The sequence below is a fragment of the Palaemon carinicauda genome, chromosome 15 (genome assembly GCF_036898095.1).
Source record: "Palaemon carinicauda isolate YSFRI2023 chromosome 15, ASM3689809v2, whole genome shotgun sequence".
In the NCBI taxonomy this organism is placed as follows: Eukaryota; Metazoa; Arthropoda; class Malacostraca; order Decapoda; family Palaemonidae; genus Palaemon; species Palaemon carinicauda.
In genome coordinates this window covers 62,310,642-62,327,508 of record NC_090739.1, presented here as the reverse complement: position 1 = coordinate 62,327,508, position 16,867 = coordinate 62,310,642, and the positions used below count along the sequence as shown (strand labels likewise).

Here is a 16,867-nt window from a genome sequence, read left to right as displayed (position 1 = left end):
CTCCCACAAGTCGTCGCTGTCTGGAGATTTTCAAATGGACTATGGATCTGACCAAGGAACTGGGCCTCCTGGTCAATTTTGAGGAGTCTCAGCTCGTTCCATCCCAGACCATTGTCTCCTTGGGTATGGATCTTCAGAGTCGAGCTTTTCGGACTTGTCCGTCGGCCCCAAGGATCTTCCAAGCCCTAGAATGCATCCAGAGCATGCTGAGAAGGAACCGATGCTTAGTCAGGCAGTGGATGAGTCTAACAGGGACACTTTCATCGCTGGCCCTGTTCATCGAGTTAGGGAGACTCCACCTCCGCCCCCTTCAGTATCATCTAGCTGCTCACTGGATAAAGGACATGACGCTAGAGACGGGCTCAGTTCCTGTTTCCGAAGAGATGAGGTCTACTCTAACGTGGTGGAAGAACAGCATTCTTCTCAAGGAAGGTCTACCATTGGCTGTTCAGACCCCCGACCACCGTCTCTTCTCGGACGCATCGGACACGGGCTGGGGTGCGACACTGGACGGACAGGAATGCTCGGGAACATGGAATCAGGAGCAAAGGACACTTCACATCTATTGCAAGGAGTTGTTGGCAGTTCATCTGGCCTTGATAAACTTCAAGTCCCTCCAGCTTAACAAGGTGGTGGAGGTGAACTCCGACTACACCACAGCCTTGGCTTACATCTCCAAGCAGGGAGGGACTCATTCGAGGAAGTTGTTTGAGATCGCAAGGGACCTCCTCATTTGGTCAAAAGATCGAAAGCTCACGCTGGTAACGAGGCTCATTCAGGGCGATATGAATGTCATGGCAGATCGCCTCAGCCGGAAGGGTCAGGTCTTCCCCACAGAGTGGACCCTTCACAAGAATGTTTGCAGCAGACTTTGGGCCCTGTGGGGTCAGCCAACCATAGATCTATTCGCTACCTCGATGACCAAGAGGCTCCTCTTGTATTGTTCTCCGATTCCAGACCCAGCAGCAGTTCGCGTGGATGCCTTTCTGCTGGATTGGTCCCATCTCGACCTGTATGCATTCCCGCCGTTCAAGATTGTCAACAGAGTACTTCAGAAGTTCGCCTCTCACAAAGGGACACGGCTGACGTTGGTTGCTCCCCTCTGGCCCGCGAGAGAATGGTTCACCGAGGTACTGCAATGGCTGGTCGACGTTCCCAGGACTCTTCCTCCTAGAGTGGACCTTCTGCGTCAACCTCACGTAAAGAAGGTACACCCAAACCTCCACGCTCTTCGTCTGACTGCCTTCAGACTATCGAAAGACTCTCAAGAGCTAGAGGCTTTTCGAAGGAGGCAGCCAGAGCGATTGCCAGAGCAAGGACGACATCCACTCTCAGAGTCTATCAGTCTTAATGGGAAGTCTTCCGAAGCTGGTGCAAGGCCAATGCAGTTTCCTCAACCAGTACCACTGTAACCCAGATTGCTGACTTCCTGTTACATCTAAGGAACGTAAGATCCCTATCAGCTCCTACGATCAAGGGTTACAGAAGTATGTTGGCAGCGGTTTTCCGCCACAGAGGCTTGGATCTTTCCTCCAACAAAGATCTACAGGACCTCCTTAGGTCTTTTGAGACCTCAAAGGAACGTCGGTTGTCCACTCCAGGCTGGAATCTAGACGTGGTCCTAAGGTTCCTAATGTCATCAGGATTTGAACCGCTCCAATCAGCCTCTTTTAAGGACCTCACATTAAAAACTCTTTTCCTCGTGTGCTTAGCAACAGGTAAAAGAGTAAGTGAGATCCACGCCTTCAGCAGGAACATAGGTTTCACATCTGAAACGGCTACATGTTCCTTGCAGCTCGGTTTTTTGGCTAAAAACGAGCTTCCTTCCCGTCCTTGGCCTAAGTCGTTCGAGATCCCAAGCCTGTCCAACATGGTGGGGAACGAACTGGAGAGAGTACTTTGCCCAGTTAGAGCTCTTAAGTACTATCTAAGAAGGTCAAAACCATTACGAGGACAATCAGAAGCCTTATGGTGTGCTATCAAGAAGCCTTCTCTACCAATGTCTAAGAACTCAGTTTCTTACTACATCAGGCTTCTGATTAGAGAAGCAAATTCTCATCTGAAGGAAGAAGACCTTGCTTTGCTGAAGGTAAGGACACATGAAGTGAGAGCTGTGGCTACTTCAGTGGCCTTCAAACAGAACCGTTCTCTGCAGAGTGTTATGGATGCAACCTATTGGAGAAGCAAGTCAGTGTTCGCATCATTCTATCTCAAAGATGTCCAGTCTCTTTACGAGTACTGCTACACCCTGGGTCCATTCGTAGCAACGAATGCAGTAGTAGGCGAGGGCTCAGCCACTACATTCCCATAATCCCATAACTTTTTAACCTTTCTCTTGAATACTTTTTATGGGTTGTACGGTCGGCTAAGAAGCCTTCCACATCCTTGTTGATTTGGCGGGTGGTCAATTCTTTCTTGAGAAGCGCCAAGGTTAAAGGTTGTGATGAGGTCCTTTAGTATGGGTTGCAGCCCTGTATACTTTAGCACCTTTGAGTTGATTCAGCCTCCCAAGAGGAACGCTGCGCTCAGTAAGGAAGACGATCTTATTAAAGGCAGAGTAACGGTTCAAGTCGACTTCCTTACCAGGTACTTATTATTTCATTGTTATTGTGGATAACTGATTATATGAAATACGGGATACTTAGCTATCCTTTAGTCTTGTACACTGGTTTTTCACCCACCCCCCTGGGTGTGAATCAGCTACATGATTATCGGGTAAGTTTAATATTGAAAAATGTTATTTTTATTAATAAAATAAATTTTTGAATATACTTACCCGATAATCATGATTTAATCGACCCTCCCTTCCTCCCCATAGAGAACCAGTGGACCGAGGAATAATTGAGGAGGTGTCAACAAGAAGTACTTGAGTACCTGGCCACAGGTGGCGCTGGTAAATACACCCCCTTCTAGTATTGTGATAGCTGGCGTATCCCTCCATAGAATTCTGTCGGGCAACGGAGTTGACAGCTACATGATTATCGGGTAAGTATATTCAAAAATTTATTTTATTAATAAAAATAACATATTCATAAATAAATAAACAGTGCTTTTTGGCTGGAAGGCCATTGGTTTAATTATGGCTCACCAGAGGTTGACTACCTGAGTCATTCAGAACTTTATTGCTGGTATAGTTTTAGAATCTATTTGTTCCTATACTTATTATAAGCCTTCCACTTTCAATAGGAGTATGACTTCAGGAAAGCTGTAAAGACCTTTTAAACTTTTAACGAGGTAATAATAATACCATTAGGTCCCAGTGCTTGGTTCTCATTAGAACAAGCACTAGCTCCCGGTACTCGGGTTCAAGTTCTCACAAACACACGCTGCTTGTGGTTGGTTTTTGCGAGAACTTGCACAGGCTCTACCAGTAGGAGTAAAGAACACCAGCCTTCTTTCCCTTCCTGGACATTCAACTCTCACAGGTGGACTTCGGTCTAGAACCCAAAGTCCCCCCCAGTGAACTGCTTCCAGATTCAGCCGAGCAGCTTCTTGTAGACCTTTGGATGGATATAGTTATATATTTCGGCTTAGACCCTAAGCTTGACATTACCATTCAGATGGAAGGCAAGGACCTTTCAGCCTCGGCATCCCTTACCAATGGGCCTTCAGATCTTGAAGGAATAAGAGGAATTCACTTAAAGTCTCCCTAATGGTTCTTCAAGTTTTTTCAGTCAACTCCTCCGTGGAAGGTTGACTAGATACCAGTAACTAACCTCACCGTTTCAAAGGTTACGATTTGCCATCAAAAGAAGGACCTGTGCTTTATTGTTGTTTAGCAGGAAAGACTTGTCGCGCTCAGTGGTTCTGAATGATACTTGCTCCTTTATATTTATCCATCAGATATTTTTCTTGTCCTCTATGCTTTGGTTTCCAATTCAAAACCAGAGCTTCCTTCTCCTGAGTGTTCTTACCCACCTGTCTGATATTTCCCCATTTGTAACTCTCTTCTGGAGGTTTTTCTCAACTATTACTCATCCTGGCTCTCTCCTGGAGGCAATGCTCCAGGACACAGTTATCCACCTTTTACCACGATCAGAGATTTGTGTTTTTTTTGTAAGGAGCTTTTATGCTGATAACACTTTCATGTCAGCAAATATACTGTGTAGTATGTATTACTAATTCAGGCTCAGGGCACTCCAAACACCTGCCATAAATCAATTTCAAAGTGGTTAATGATTCTTCAGAAAGGAAATTCACTGGATGTGATTTTTCAAAATTATCCATTTCTGTATGAACACTATCTCCCTTTCACAGTATCTGAAAAAGAAGATCTGAGCAAAGCTCCACTTCAATTCAGAAAGCTCTTCCAGACCCTGTTCTGTCCCACTATATCTTAACAATTACTGTTGATCACACAACCCTCAACAACTTCCTTCACATTAAGGGGATTGTCCTCTGTAACATTAGGTATCACCTTGAAACTGATGGTCATTGAATACCGACTTATAATAAAATGTTCACCTGAGTCTGTACGTGACTTACAGCAGTAACAATAGTGGTGATTGGATGATAAAAACCTCACCAGGGTCTCGACTCCCCTTTTCCGGAGACACTGCTATTCACAGACACAGGGCAGGAGGTGTGGGGAACACACGTGAGAGACGGCACCACCTCAGGACTGTGGTCTGAAAAAGAGAAAGGTGTGCACTTCAACCTGCTGGAAATATGAGCTGTGATTTTAGTCTTGCAAGCTTTCCAACAGGGTTTGATGTGGCACCTGGTAGCGTTGATGAGTGACAACACGATCATAGTGGCCCACGTCAACAAGCAGGGAGGGACTGTTTCACAGGACCTGTGAGAGTTGGCAAGGCAGACACACACTAGGGCATTCAACAGTGCAGTGGAGCTGTGAGCAAAATACGTTCCAGGTTCCTCATGAGGAGCTTCAAACAGTCTTGTCCTCCAAAGGAACTTTGACCTCCTGAATGGAACCACGAAAATCCTTAGATCTCTCAAGGAGGCGACATATTGCAATCTGACACTGAAGACTGTTCTTTCTTGCCATGCTCTCGAGGAAGAAAGTCTGAGAGTTACACGACATTTCTTATGCCAGTGGTCATACTGAGGGATGGAAGAAGGTATCGTTTTTGTTCGTTCTGCAGTTTGGGGCAAAAACAAAGAACACAGTGATTCAGGATCCTAGGTTTGAGATCTCCATCTGCTCCCTTAAAGAAGCAACTAAGGATTGAGGCAATCTGCTGCTTTTTTCTGTGAGGGCATTGAGCTGCTATACCTCAAAAGAACTTTGCTCTTCAGACTTAAGTGCCAGAGACTTTTACTAAGCTCTGGGAAGGTTGAGAAACCCATCTCCAAGAACACCATCTCCTTCTGGCTTCAGGAAACCATCAAAAGCTACTAAACCCTAGATGAAGCACAAGGAGGTGGACCCTCGAGAGTAAGGGCAAACGAAATCAGGAGTATCGGCACAACCTTAGCCATTAGGAAGAATCTGTCTATAGCGTAGAACATGAAGGCCACGGTCTGGAAACATCTGACGACCTTCACTTCCCACTGCCTTTAGCCACATAATAACAGGTCCCGGGATACTTTTTCCCAGGAATAGGTGGTAGCCACTCAACAGGTGGTGAAGCAATCCCAGTTCCCTCAACAAGGAACATTGTGTATGGATAGCGATTGCAATGTAAGTCTAGAGTGAAAGTTAACAATGTTAGGTAATTTTACCTTTCTTCTTCCCATCTCTTGCAGTGCACCACTTGTGCCAATATGTGGCTGAACTGGATGCTAGATGCAGGTATGATTTTCACCAAAGTGACTTTTATTTACAATTGGTATCATATTTGAAGAAGTTTTCCTTATCCTTTGAGTAAGGCAGACGATGGACCCGTTGCATACAAATTAATTAATCATATAATGCCTATACACTGGACAACATATCCTATGAATATAGATTCTTCATTGAATTATTGTTCCTATTTTGGTAATGGCCTACCCTAACTCTGTTTGCATTCTTATGCTCTGATGTTTGGGGAGGGACAGGAATCATGACTTATGCTCCTCTAATGATTAAAGTTCATTGAATTTTCCCAGGTCAGTTAACCAAACCTGCTTTGGTCATAGGAACTTTCTACCTCCTAAGGATAAGTCTCCTATTAAAGGTTGAGGGTTTCTTTACTTGTAGGAACAAATCACAATTTTTAAAGTTATTTGTATTTTTCATAACTATACAAACCCGAAATCTTTAAACAACCTCGCAATCGTTGAGGCCAAAGGTCAAAATGAGGGTTGCTCCACCTTCCACTAGGCGACCTATTATGTTTACCTAGTTAAAAGTCTAACGACCATTTTGGCTTCGTCAATGTTATACTCCTATTAAAGGTCGAGGATTTGTATGGTCGGAATAAATGAAATTAATTGAAAATTTCAGATATTTTATTGAATATTTCTTTTTCAGTTGAAAAAACCTCTTGCTAGAAGTTTTTTGTTGATTTTGTATGACAAAGTTTAAATCTTAATTACAGCAATAATTTTTGTAATTGGATTTTTTTTACTTCCAGGAATGAAATTTTGTATGAGGATTTAAGTAAAGGCAATCATTAAATTTAGAAATGTATCATGCACATCCCACTGTATTTATCATGCGATGTCCTCAGCAAGACGAAAAGACCATGGTCAAATGTTCGCTGGATTGGGCAGGTAAGCTTTGGTAATTTTGAGGTTATGTTGTAAAATTTTGAGTTACTATTGTTTCCTAAATTATAGAGTTACAATTGTTTCCTTAGTTGTTCTATATATTTTTCAATGCAGATTGATAGAATATAAAATTTTTTCATCAAGGTGATGTAGTTTAGTGCACTCAATCTTTTTTTACTTTTCACAGGAAACGGGCACTGTATATTCCTTTAAGAATGGATATGTGGATCAGATACAGCTACAAACAAGCAGTTCTCACGGAATTTCGAAGTTTAATAAGATTGCCAAGAATGCCTCTGTTATTAACACCACATTTCAGGGTAAGCTAGTTTTGGAGTTGCTTGTTTCGATGGTAATTTTTCCTTCCCCTATACGAAGCATCATCTTTTAAATAGGAGTATGTCATCAGCACAACCTGGAAAGTTATTGAATCTCTAGCAGGGTAGGCACGATAGTTACGTGGTGCGAAGTATGTTGGGGAGAGATATACCTGTCACTTTGTATCACTCGGCAAAGAGTACAACATATTCATTGCTACACTTCTCAACTGTTGTATCTCTCTCCTTGGGATAAGAGTCTCTTTTATTTTGTGTTTATAAGTGTTTTTGCTTAACAACTGAAGTGCATTGAAGGTAAGCATATAATACAGTATAGTGAAATTTACTCCTATGATGATACTTTCCTTCTGTACTATGTGTTGTATACGTTGTGAAAGGTAGGACTGTTCTATGCATTTTCTTCCCTTAAGAGGTTAATGCCATCGTTACTTAAGGGTCTTTGTAGTGTTCCTTCGGCATTTAGCTATACTTTCTTTATATTCTTCTGCTTTACCTCAGTTCTTGCTTCCTTTCTTTTATCTTGCTCTACAACTTCTTCTAAATTGTACCTCGTAGAGTAACTGGGAGTTTACCTTAAATGCACTTGGGCGTTAACTGACCTCACAGGTCCCAGTGTCAAGCTCTATCGAACAATTCCATAAATCTAATCTGATCCCTCCTAAACGACTGGACTTTTTGCAGTTCCCCAACTGAAGAGATCGTGCTGCCGATCAGGGAGGCAAAGAACTTCACTTGAAGCGTTAATTTGCTTCGCTTGAAATTGCTATTCTTATAATTGGAATTTCCCCTTGCAGCCCAAGTGCTTGATCTTTGCTTTTGAGGCCAGTAGTGATCTTTGTCATTTGCTGGGAGAGCAAAAACTCCTTTTGTGCCTCACTCACAGGGCAAGGTATCTACAGTATAGATTAAGAATAGAAATGGGTTATGTGTCTGCTGAACTTGTGAAAGCACTTTTAGTAAAAGACAAGGGGAAAGAAATTTATATGTAATTTCATGCAGTAAATTTGTCTATACTAAAGCTGCAATAAATAAGATTTTTACAGATAATGTAGTGGGAAATAAAAGAAAAGGAATAATGATGAAAAGGAATGAGGAAGGCAAGAAGGGTAAAGTGTGAGGAATAAACAAAGACTAAAATGAACAATAAAGTTACATGAATAGCGGAAATGAAAAGATAAATAGAAAGGAAATATAAAAGAGGGATGAATGATAGAGACCTTTCAGCCTTTGGACAACATTCCACCCAATTGAAACATGTTTAGGATGCATGACTTTACAGCAGCCTACTCAACTGAGTGATGATATAATGGCGAGCAGATTTAAAATTTTTGCCTGCTTCTTTCTAGTTTAGCGGCTGTGTGTAAGTGAATATTCAGCATATGGTTAAGGAGATTTTACTTTACCTTATGTTAAATTTATTCTGATGAAAAGGGGAAATTGTTTAGGATTTGGAAAATCTCATACAGTACATTTAACCTTTGTTTCTACATGAATACAGACTCTTGTCCTTTAACAGGAGAGTAGGAGTATGATTTCAGTGAAACTGTAAGTTGTCCATTAAAATTTTGTTAACTAGGTGTCTGACAGGAAAGCCCTGCCCTTACACTAAGTAGCCACTTTGACTTTGGCTGCTAAGCATTTCGGACATACTCACGTTGCTAACAAATCTTGGCTGCTTTTCTAATTACTGGACAGTAATTCTTTCCTGTTTTCAGAGTGATTGTGTTAGACTGACTATGCAGGCTTGTCCATGTATCCTTGGCTGCAAGTATGGCAGGTTCATGAGGAGGACCATGGTGAATCCCCAATCTTTGTACCCTTTTTACAGTGGGCATGACTATATGCTGTCATCTCCACGTGTATGGAGGTCATCATATACTCACACACACACCTTTAGAAAGGGCATGTCTGTGCTCTCCAGGTTCTAGTTCTTACCAGACAGGGTTCACTAAGTCACATTTAAGTTTCAACTTTCTTTATAATTTTCTTTGAGGAGCTTATGTTATGGAAATATTTGACTAATGAATATTAGGTAAGTAGAGTATGGGAAGAATTTATCTGATAAAGATTTAATTTCTTTAGCATACAGATTGTATTGTTCCTCCTCATTCAGCCTTTTCATCCATTTTCTCTGACTGAGTTGTTGTATGAAAACTGGGTTACCCACAGTAACCTGAAATTTGTATCAAGTAATAGAGATTATACTTGGAGAAGGATATTCATTTGATTAGCAAATTAGATTATTTTCTTAAGAGGCACATTACAATTTAGTTGTTTTGCATGAAGTGTTATATATTACTTTTAAAGTACTGTACTTAATTTTCCCTTGGATTTCATACTACAGGTATGTCAACTGTAATAATTTTAGAAGTATAATATTCTTTTTTAAATCAAATTAACTTTGTTCCGTAACCGAAATACAAACCACGCTATTTACATTGGGTTTACTTTCGGCGTAGCTGAAATGACGAGCCAATAGTTTTTAACGAGGGTTAACTACCCCCGCGCTAGTTAGCGGGGGTAGGGGAAGGGGTAGCTTGCTACCCCTCCCCCCCACACACTGATGATTTGCTTCACTTCACTTTTGGCTCCGGCGATGAACAGACGTGCCTGTCCATCGTCCTCGTTTGACAGCCTTAATCTTTTTTGCTTTTCCTCAGCTTGTGTGTGTTTGAAGTTGGCCTCGCCCTTGGATGTCCACCATGCGCAAGTGCCCTGGTATTGCCGGTCGCCCTTGCGGTACTTTCATGTCTGCGGTGGATACGGATCCTCACACCCTTTGCCCGCAGTGTCGAGGCCGACGGTGTGACAGAGAAAATACTTGTAGTGAGTGTAGGGAGTGGTCTGTCCCCCAGTGGGAGAAGTTTGGCCGCCGGTGTAAGAAGAAGTCCAAGAGAGACCGTTCTCCTTCTGGGGTTGCCTTGAAGGAGGGAGGCTCTCGGGACTCTTCTTCCGCCGCCCAAACCTCCTCCGAAGCTCCCTCTCGTCCGGCTCCTAAGGAGAGACCGCCGAGTGGGAGCGCAGGCCCTAGTTCTGTTTCCCAACCTTCGGTGGGGGGAGAGGGCGTCGCCTCCCATAGTGGGGCGGCTCCCCCTCCTCCTCCGGGGGAGGTTTTTGATAATGATCCTGTGTCTCATGATGATCTTTTTCAGCTTTGGGATTCCTTGGGGCTGAAGGGCCTGTCCTCCAAGGAAGCCCTGTTTGACTTTGTCCAGTTGGGGGCCGCAGTTAAGCAGTCGCCGGTGATAGCAGAGGTAGATCCTCTGTCTATCGTCGACGTCGTGGTGACAGAGGCTTCCGACAGGTCGTGGCAAACCTCTGCGGTTCCTGATGAGGATGACGTTGCTGAAGGCTCTCCTCCCCCTTCTGTACATCCTTCGAAGGGGGAAGGGAGTCCCACGGGCTCTTCTGCTGCCAAGCCTCCCTCTCGGGGGAGCGCTTTGACTGAGACTCCCCTTCGGAGGACTGATAATCCTGACGACCCTCCTCGTGGCCGCCTTCGCCGTAAGGCTCACCGTCCGCTACGTCGCAAGGGCCTCCCGTCTCTATAAGGGTGCTAAGAGGCGCCCTTTTGAATCTTCGCCTCCTTCCTCCGATGGGGATTCTCCTCGCCGTAAGCAGCCTGCAGCTCCTGTCTCCTTAGACCTCTCCGGGGATCGATCTCGTTCTCCAACGCCTTCCAGACCTTCCGCCCCTGGTGCAGATGGACAACAGTCTGACCTCGTCATCCGACGGGCAACGGTCCCTTCGGGGCAAAGGGTTGCCTCCCACGGTGTGGGTGCTTCCCTTGCGCGTCAGGGTTCCCCTGCGCGCCCTTCTGCAGTGTTAGCGCACAGGCGCTCTCCTGCTCGTCAGCGTTCTCCTGATCGCCAGCGCTCTCCTGCTCGTTAGCGCTCTCCTAATGATCGTCGCCCCACTGCTCGCCAGCACACTCCTGAGGACACCGAACATCCTGCTTTTCCTGTTGTGCGCCCAGCGCGCCATCGGTCTCCTGAGCGCTCTAGATCTCCTGCCCGTCAGAGCGCACCTGCGCTCTCAGTTCCTGACACGCGCCCTGTGCGCCCACGTTCGCCCGCGCGACCTAGAACTTCAGTTCAAGTCTTGGACAAGGACTCTTCTTCTCCTTGCCCTCGCGATACTGCTCGTCAGCCTGTTCCAACGCAGCAACGCTCGCGGTCTCCTACGCGTACTTCTAAGGTTACTGTACGCCCTCGCGCCCACGCTCCTCCTGTTCCTGAGCCCGTTCGTGAACGTTCGCCTTTGCGCAACGCGCCGGCAGCTCCCACACAGGATTTCACGCGTCGCCCTCCGGCTCGCCAGCGATCACCAGCTCGCCAGCGATCACCAGCTCGCCAGCGATCACAGACGCGTCAACGTTCGCCTGCTCGTCAGCGATCTCCTGCGCGTCAACGGTCCCCAGCGCGTCAGCGATCTCCTGACCGCCCGCGTGATTTTTTGCCTGCGCGCAAGTGCTCTCCTACGCGTCGGCGCCCAGAGGATCTGGAGAGACATGGGTCTCCTTCTACCAGCTCGCCCACGCGCTGTCGCTCGCCTGCTCGTTCTACACGCCATCGCTCGCCAACGCGCCAGCGTTCACCAACGCGCCATCGATCGCCTGCTCGCCATCGATCTCCCACGCATTACAGGTCCCCTGGACACCATCGACAGCGGTCGTCGGAGCGATCTCGTTCGCACACGCGCCAACGCGTTCCCTCGCCGACGCGCCAACGCGCTCACTCGCCAGCTCGCCCAAGCGCTCACGCGCTTACTCGCCTACGCGCCCGCGCGATCGTTCGCCTGCACGCGACCGCTCCCGCGCTCGATTGTCTTAGTGCGATTGCGCGCCCCGCGCTTCAACAGCCTCTCGCGCGCGATTCTTTAGTTTCGCCTACGCACGAGCGTCAGCACGACCCCCGTTCACGTCGGGTTCCGCAGCTCGCGACAGCAGCAGGGACGCGTGTCGCCAGACCGCAATCAGGATCGCCCCCCGCCCAAGCGCAGGTCTCTTTTTCAGGATAGGGAAGACCCATCGGAGAGGTCAGAGCAACTTTCCTTTTTCCTTACAGGCAGGTCCAGTGGTGTCCACTCCAAAGGATCGCCCGATCCCCTTCCCTCCAGCGGGAATTTCGGACTCTGTGTCTGTGTCTCGGCAGTCTTGATTTGGTCCTCTGATGCGGGCGTTAGTGAAGGCTATGAAGCCGGCACTTGCCGATCAAGGACACAAGCCAACGGCGGCCTCGTCCCCGCTGAAGAGAAGGAGAGGAGTAGACTTCGTGGTGACTTCTCCCAGGGAGAAGCTGGTTCCTAAGAGGTCCGTAAGGAAGGCTCCGTCCCCTTCGCAGGCGCCTTCTCCTTCTCCTGAGGACGAGGCTTTTCCGTCCTCAGGAGAATCCAGTGAGGTAGCGGTCTCCCCCTCGGCACTAAGGGGGGAGTCGTCTCCTCGTGGAGGGGAATCGTCTCGCGTGGAAGGTGCCTTCCCGACCTCTTTGTTGGGGTCGTGTATCCCGCCCGGCAGGGAACCTAAAGACTCCAAGACGATTCCGAAGTCGTCTTCTCGAATTCGTCAGGATCCAGCTTGCACCCCGGGAGAACGTCCACGCATCTCCCGAGGAAGAGATTCCGGGGACTGGAGACTTAGCGGCCAGTCCACAGGGAGGAGACCAGCAAGAGTCTGAGCATGCCTTCTGGCAAGTTCTGAGCCTGATGAGACAGCTCAACGGGTTCATGGACCCCGTGATCGCCCCCGTGAAGGCAAGGACACGGTCCTGGATCAGGTGTACGGAACTCAGAAGCCCCCCAAGGCCAGCGCGGCTTTGCCCTGGTCCCAGGGTCTGAAGAGTGCCAGAGCCAGGGCCAATGCTCAACTCGCGGTTCTCGCTTCCTCCAGTCGTTCCTCTGCCGGGAACAAACTCCTCCCACCTCCTCGTCTCCAGCAGAGGAGGTATTTTGAGATCATGGGGGAGTCTAGCCTCGCTCTTCCCCTCCATCATTCGGTAGAAGAGCTCGCTAGGGGAGTTCCCCTTGAGAAGCTCTCCGCCCGGCAGGTGACGTTCTCGGCGTCGGAGATCCTGAGCCATGAGAAGGTCGCGAAGTGCGCCATGCAGGCCACTTTGTGGCTGGATATCTGGCTAGGTTCTTTGGGCATCCTATTGCGCTCCGAGGATCTGTCTAAGGAGACCAATAGGAAGGCCCTGGAGACCTTCCTCCTCTCGGGCACTCGCTCCATCGAGTTCCTGGCACATCAGGTTACCAACCTTTGGGCCAACTCGGTGTTCAAGCGTCGTGATTCGGTGACCGAGAAGATCCACCCGAAGGTCCCCGCCGTGGATGTCTGCAGGTTCAGGCACGCTTCCCTCCTTGGGGGGAATCTGTTCGAGCCGCAGGACATGGTACGTACAGCTGAGAGGTGGAGGAAGTCTAGCCAAGACTCCCTCCTCCAAAGGGCCCTTGCATCTCGGCCCTACAAGTCTCCAGCTCCGTAGCAACCGCAGCAGCAGCCTCGCAAGACACCAAAGCAGGCGCCGGCAGCTAAGAAAGTGGTGTCTAAGCCCCAGCCCTTTCCAGCCAAGGACAAGAGGGGAGGCAAGACTCCTAGAGGGAGCGGCCGCGGCCGCAAACGCTAGGAGTGGCAGTCCCCCCGCGTGTCCACCTGTGGGGGGATGCCTTCAAAGTTGCGTGCACAGGTGGCAGCAAAATGGGGCCGATGCTTGGACGGTCTCCGTGGTCGGCCAAGGCTATCGCATCCCATTCACGATATCTCAACCTCCCCTGACAGCGAATCCAGTGTCGTTGAGCTCCTATGCCATGGGATCGGTAAAGGGGCTAGCCCTTCGGGCATAAGTCGAGACCATGGTCATGAAGGATGCTCTCCAGGAAGTCGTCGACGGCTCCCCAGGCTTCTTCAGTTGACTCTTTCTTGTAAAGAAGGCGTCTGGAGGCTGGAGACCTGTCATCGACCTCTCAGCTCTGAACAAGTTTGTCAAGCAAACTCCGTTCAGCATGGAGACAGCGGACACGGTCAGACTTGCGGTGAGACCACAAGACTTCATGTGCACACTGGATCTAAAGGACGCGTACTTCCAGATCCCAATCCATCCGTCTTCCAGGAAGTACTTGAGATTCAGCCTAGACAGCAAGACCTACCAGTTCAAGGTGCTGTGCTTCGGTCTCTCCACAGCACCTCAGGTGTTCACCAGAATGTTCACCCTGATTTCATCTTGGGCGCACAGGAACGGTATCCGTCTCCTTCGTTATCTGGACGACTGGCTGATCCTAGCAGATTCGGAGTCGACCCTTCTTCGACACCGAGACAGGCTTCTGGGACTTTGCCAGGGTCTGGGGATCGTGGTAAATCTCGAGAAGTCCTCTCTGCAGCCGTCCCAATGACTGGTTTATCTAGGCATGTTGTTAGACACCAATCTCCACAAAGCCTTTCCATCAGACGACAGGATAGCAAGGCTGAGGAGGGTGGCGGAACCCGTCCTCAGGCGAGAAGAGCTTCCTGCCCAATCGTGGTGGCGTCTCTTAGGTCACCTGTCCTGGCGGCTCAAGTCCCGGTGGAATCAAGGATCCGATTCCCCGGACTTACAGGTCCCGATAGGACCTTCGGAACAGGCGGACCTGCGGTGGTGGCTGGTCGACGAGAACCTGCGAAAGGGAGTAGATCTTCTCGTCCTCCCCCGGAATTGACACTGTTTTCGGACGCGTCAAAAGAAGGGTGGGGGGCGCACATTCTGAACCAGAGGACCTCAGGCCTATGGTCAGAATCAGAAAAGTACCTGCACATCAACCTGCTAGAGATGAAGGCGGTCTTTCTGGCTCTTCAACAGTTCCAACGGACCCTGGCAGGTCACTCCGTGGTGGTGATGAGCGACAACACCACGGTAGTGGCTTATATCAACAAGCAGGGAGGCACTTTTTCGCAGCAGCTATCCCATCTTACAGTAGAGATTCTGAGGTGGTCCACTCAATAACACTATCAGCTCGCTTCATTCCTGGCAAGAGGAATGTGCTCGCCGACAGTCTGAGCAGGGCTTCGCAGATAGTGAGTACCGAGTGGTCTTTGGATCCTCAGATAGCCAACAAAGTCCTGACTTTGTGGGGTTCCCCGACCGTGGATCTGTTCGCGACAGCTTTGAATTTCAAGCTGCCCCTGTACTGCTCCCCAGTCCAGGACCCCAAGGCACTCTGGCAAGATGCTTTCCAACAACGGTGGGACAACATCGACGTGTACGCCTTCCCACCGTTCTGTCTGATGAGAAGGGTGCTCAACAGGACCAGACTATCGGTCAACTGTTCGATGACTCTGATAGCTCCGCTATGGCATCACGCGGAATGGTTCCCGGACCTTCTGCAGCTCCTGACGGAGCTCCCGAGAGAACTTCCCCCACGACACGAGCTACTCAGACAAACACACTGCAACATCTTCCACAAGGCCGTAGCCTCGCTTCGGCTTCACGCCTGGAGACTGTCCAGCGTCTCCTCACGGAGAAAGGCTTTTCGCAACAGGTTGCAGAGAGGATGTCTCGGCACCTGCGAAAGTCCTCTGAGAGAGTCTACCAGGCGAAGTGGAGAGTCTTCTGTGGTTGGTGTCGTGGGAGGGGTATCTCTCCACTCGATGCCACTATTCCAGCAATAGCGGAGTTCCTTGTTTATTTGCGGGAGGAAATGCGCTTTTCGGTCTCAGCGGTGAAAGGCTATCGCTCAGCCTTAAGCTTGGCTTTTAGGCTGAAAGGAGTGGACATTTCTTCCTCGCTGGAACTCTCTCTACTCATACGTAGCTATGAGCTTACCTGCCCTCAGTCGGAAGTGAGACCTCCTCCTTGGAACGTGGTTCGGGTTCTCAGGGCTCTGAAGAGACCTCCCTTCGAACCATTACGCCAGGCCTCTGATCGCCACCTGTCTTGGAAGACGGCTTTCCTGCTCGCTTTGGCCTCGGCCAAGCGAGTTAGTGAACTTCATGGTCTCTCGTACGACATCGCCCATTCAAGGGGATGGTGGGAGGTTACGTTCAGCTTCGTCCCTGAGTTTGTTGCCAAGACTCAGAATCCTGGAGTGCCGGACCCACGGTTCGACTCTTTCAGGATCGCGAGTCTCCGTTCTGTAACAAGCGACCCAGACCAGCTGCTACTATGTCTAATGAGGAGTCTAAGGTGTTACTTGAAGAGAACAGCTGCATTTTGTCCTCAAGTGCAAGCATTGTTTGTTAGCACAGGCAGGACGAAGAGGAGGGTCACCAAGAATACCATCTCGGCTTGGATTCGAAGGGTTATCCATCACGCCTTGAATCCAGACCCTCCTCCGTCACGTCGCCCTAGGGCACACGACGTCAGGGGCATTGCTACGTCCCTGGCCTTCAAGAGAAACTTCTCTGTGACGCAGGTGCTTCAAGCTGGGGTCTGGAAGGGTCAGACGACCTTCACAGCCCACTACCTGCAGGACGTGACCCACAGGAGCCACGATACGTTTTCTATCGGCCCTGTGGTGGCTGCACAACAGCTGGTCTAACCTCAGGCTCCTTTATGGACAAGTAGCAGTAGGTTGAGGGCGTTGTTACCCGGTTTTAGTCTGCGTGAATGAAAGAGTATGTCTGACCCTTACTTCTTTCTTCATCCTCCCCTCTCTTGGGGAAGCAGCATCCTGGTCTCTGCATAGTTTGACCTCAACCTCTGCAGGTAACCCATGCTTCCTTGTGCTCCTAGTATTAAGTTCAATACTGTCGCGTCCCCCATACCCTGACGAGGTGGTATTGGGAACGTCCTTTCCTGGATTCCTATCTAAAGGTCTCAAGGTCAACTTCATAGGACGAGTCACGCTCTTTCCTCCACACACAACTTATGTAGGCCACACGTTCCTTGCGAAGCAAGGAACTTGTG

The 16,867-nt window shown here is 48.7% G+C and overlaps 1 protein-coding gene across 2 annotated transcripts in view; it reads left to right on the top strand.

The window, feature by feature from the left end:
- LOC137654632 (uncharacterized) overlaps positions 1-16,867 on the top strand; it is a 137,929-nt gene that overhangs the window by 4,641 nt on the left and 116,421 nt on the right. For both annotated transcript variants that reach the window (XM_068388433.1, XM_068388432.1), the window contains exons 2-3: positions 6,519-6,657; positions 6,842-6,974. In XM_068388433.1, the coding sequence (XP_068244534.1) occupies positions 6,577-6,657; positions 6,842-6,974 (214 nt within the window). In that variant the 5' untranslated portion in view covers positions 6,519-6,576. The remainder of the gene's footprint in view (positions 1-6,518; positions 6,658-6,841; positions 6,975-16,867) is intronic.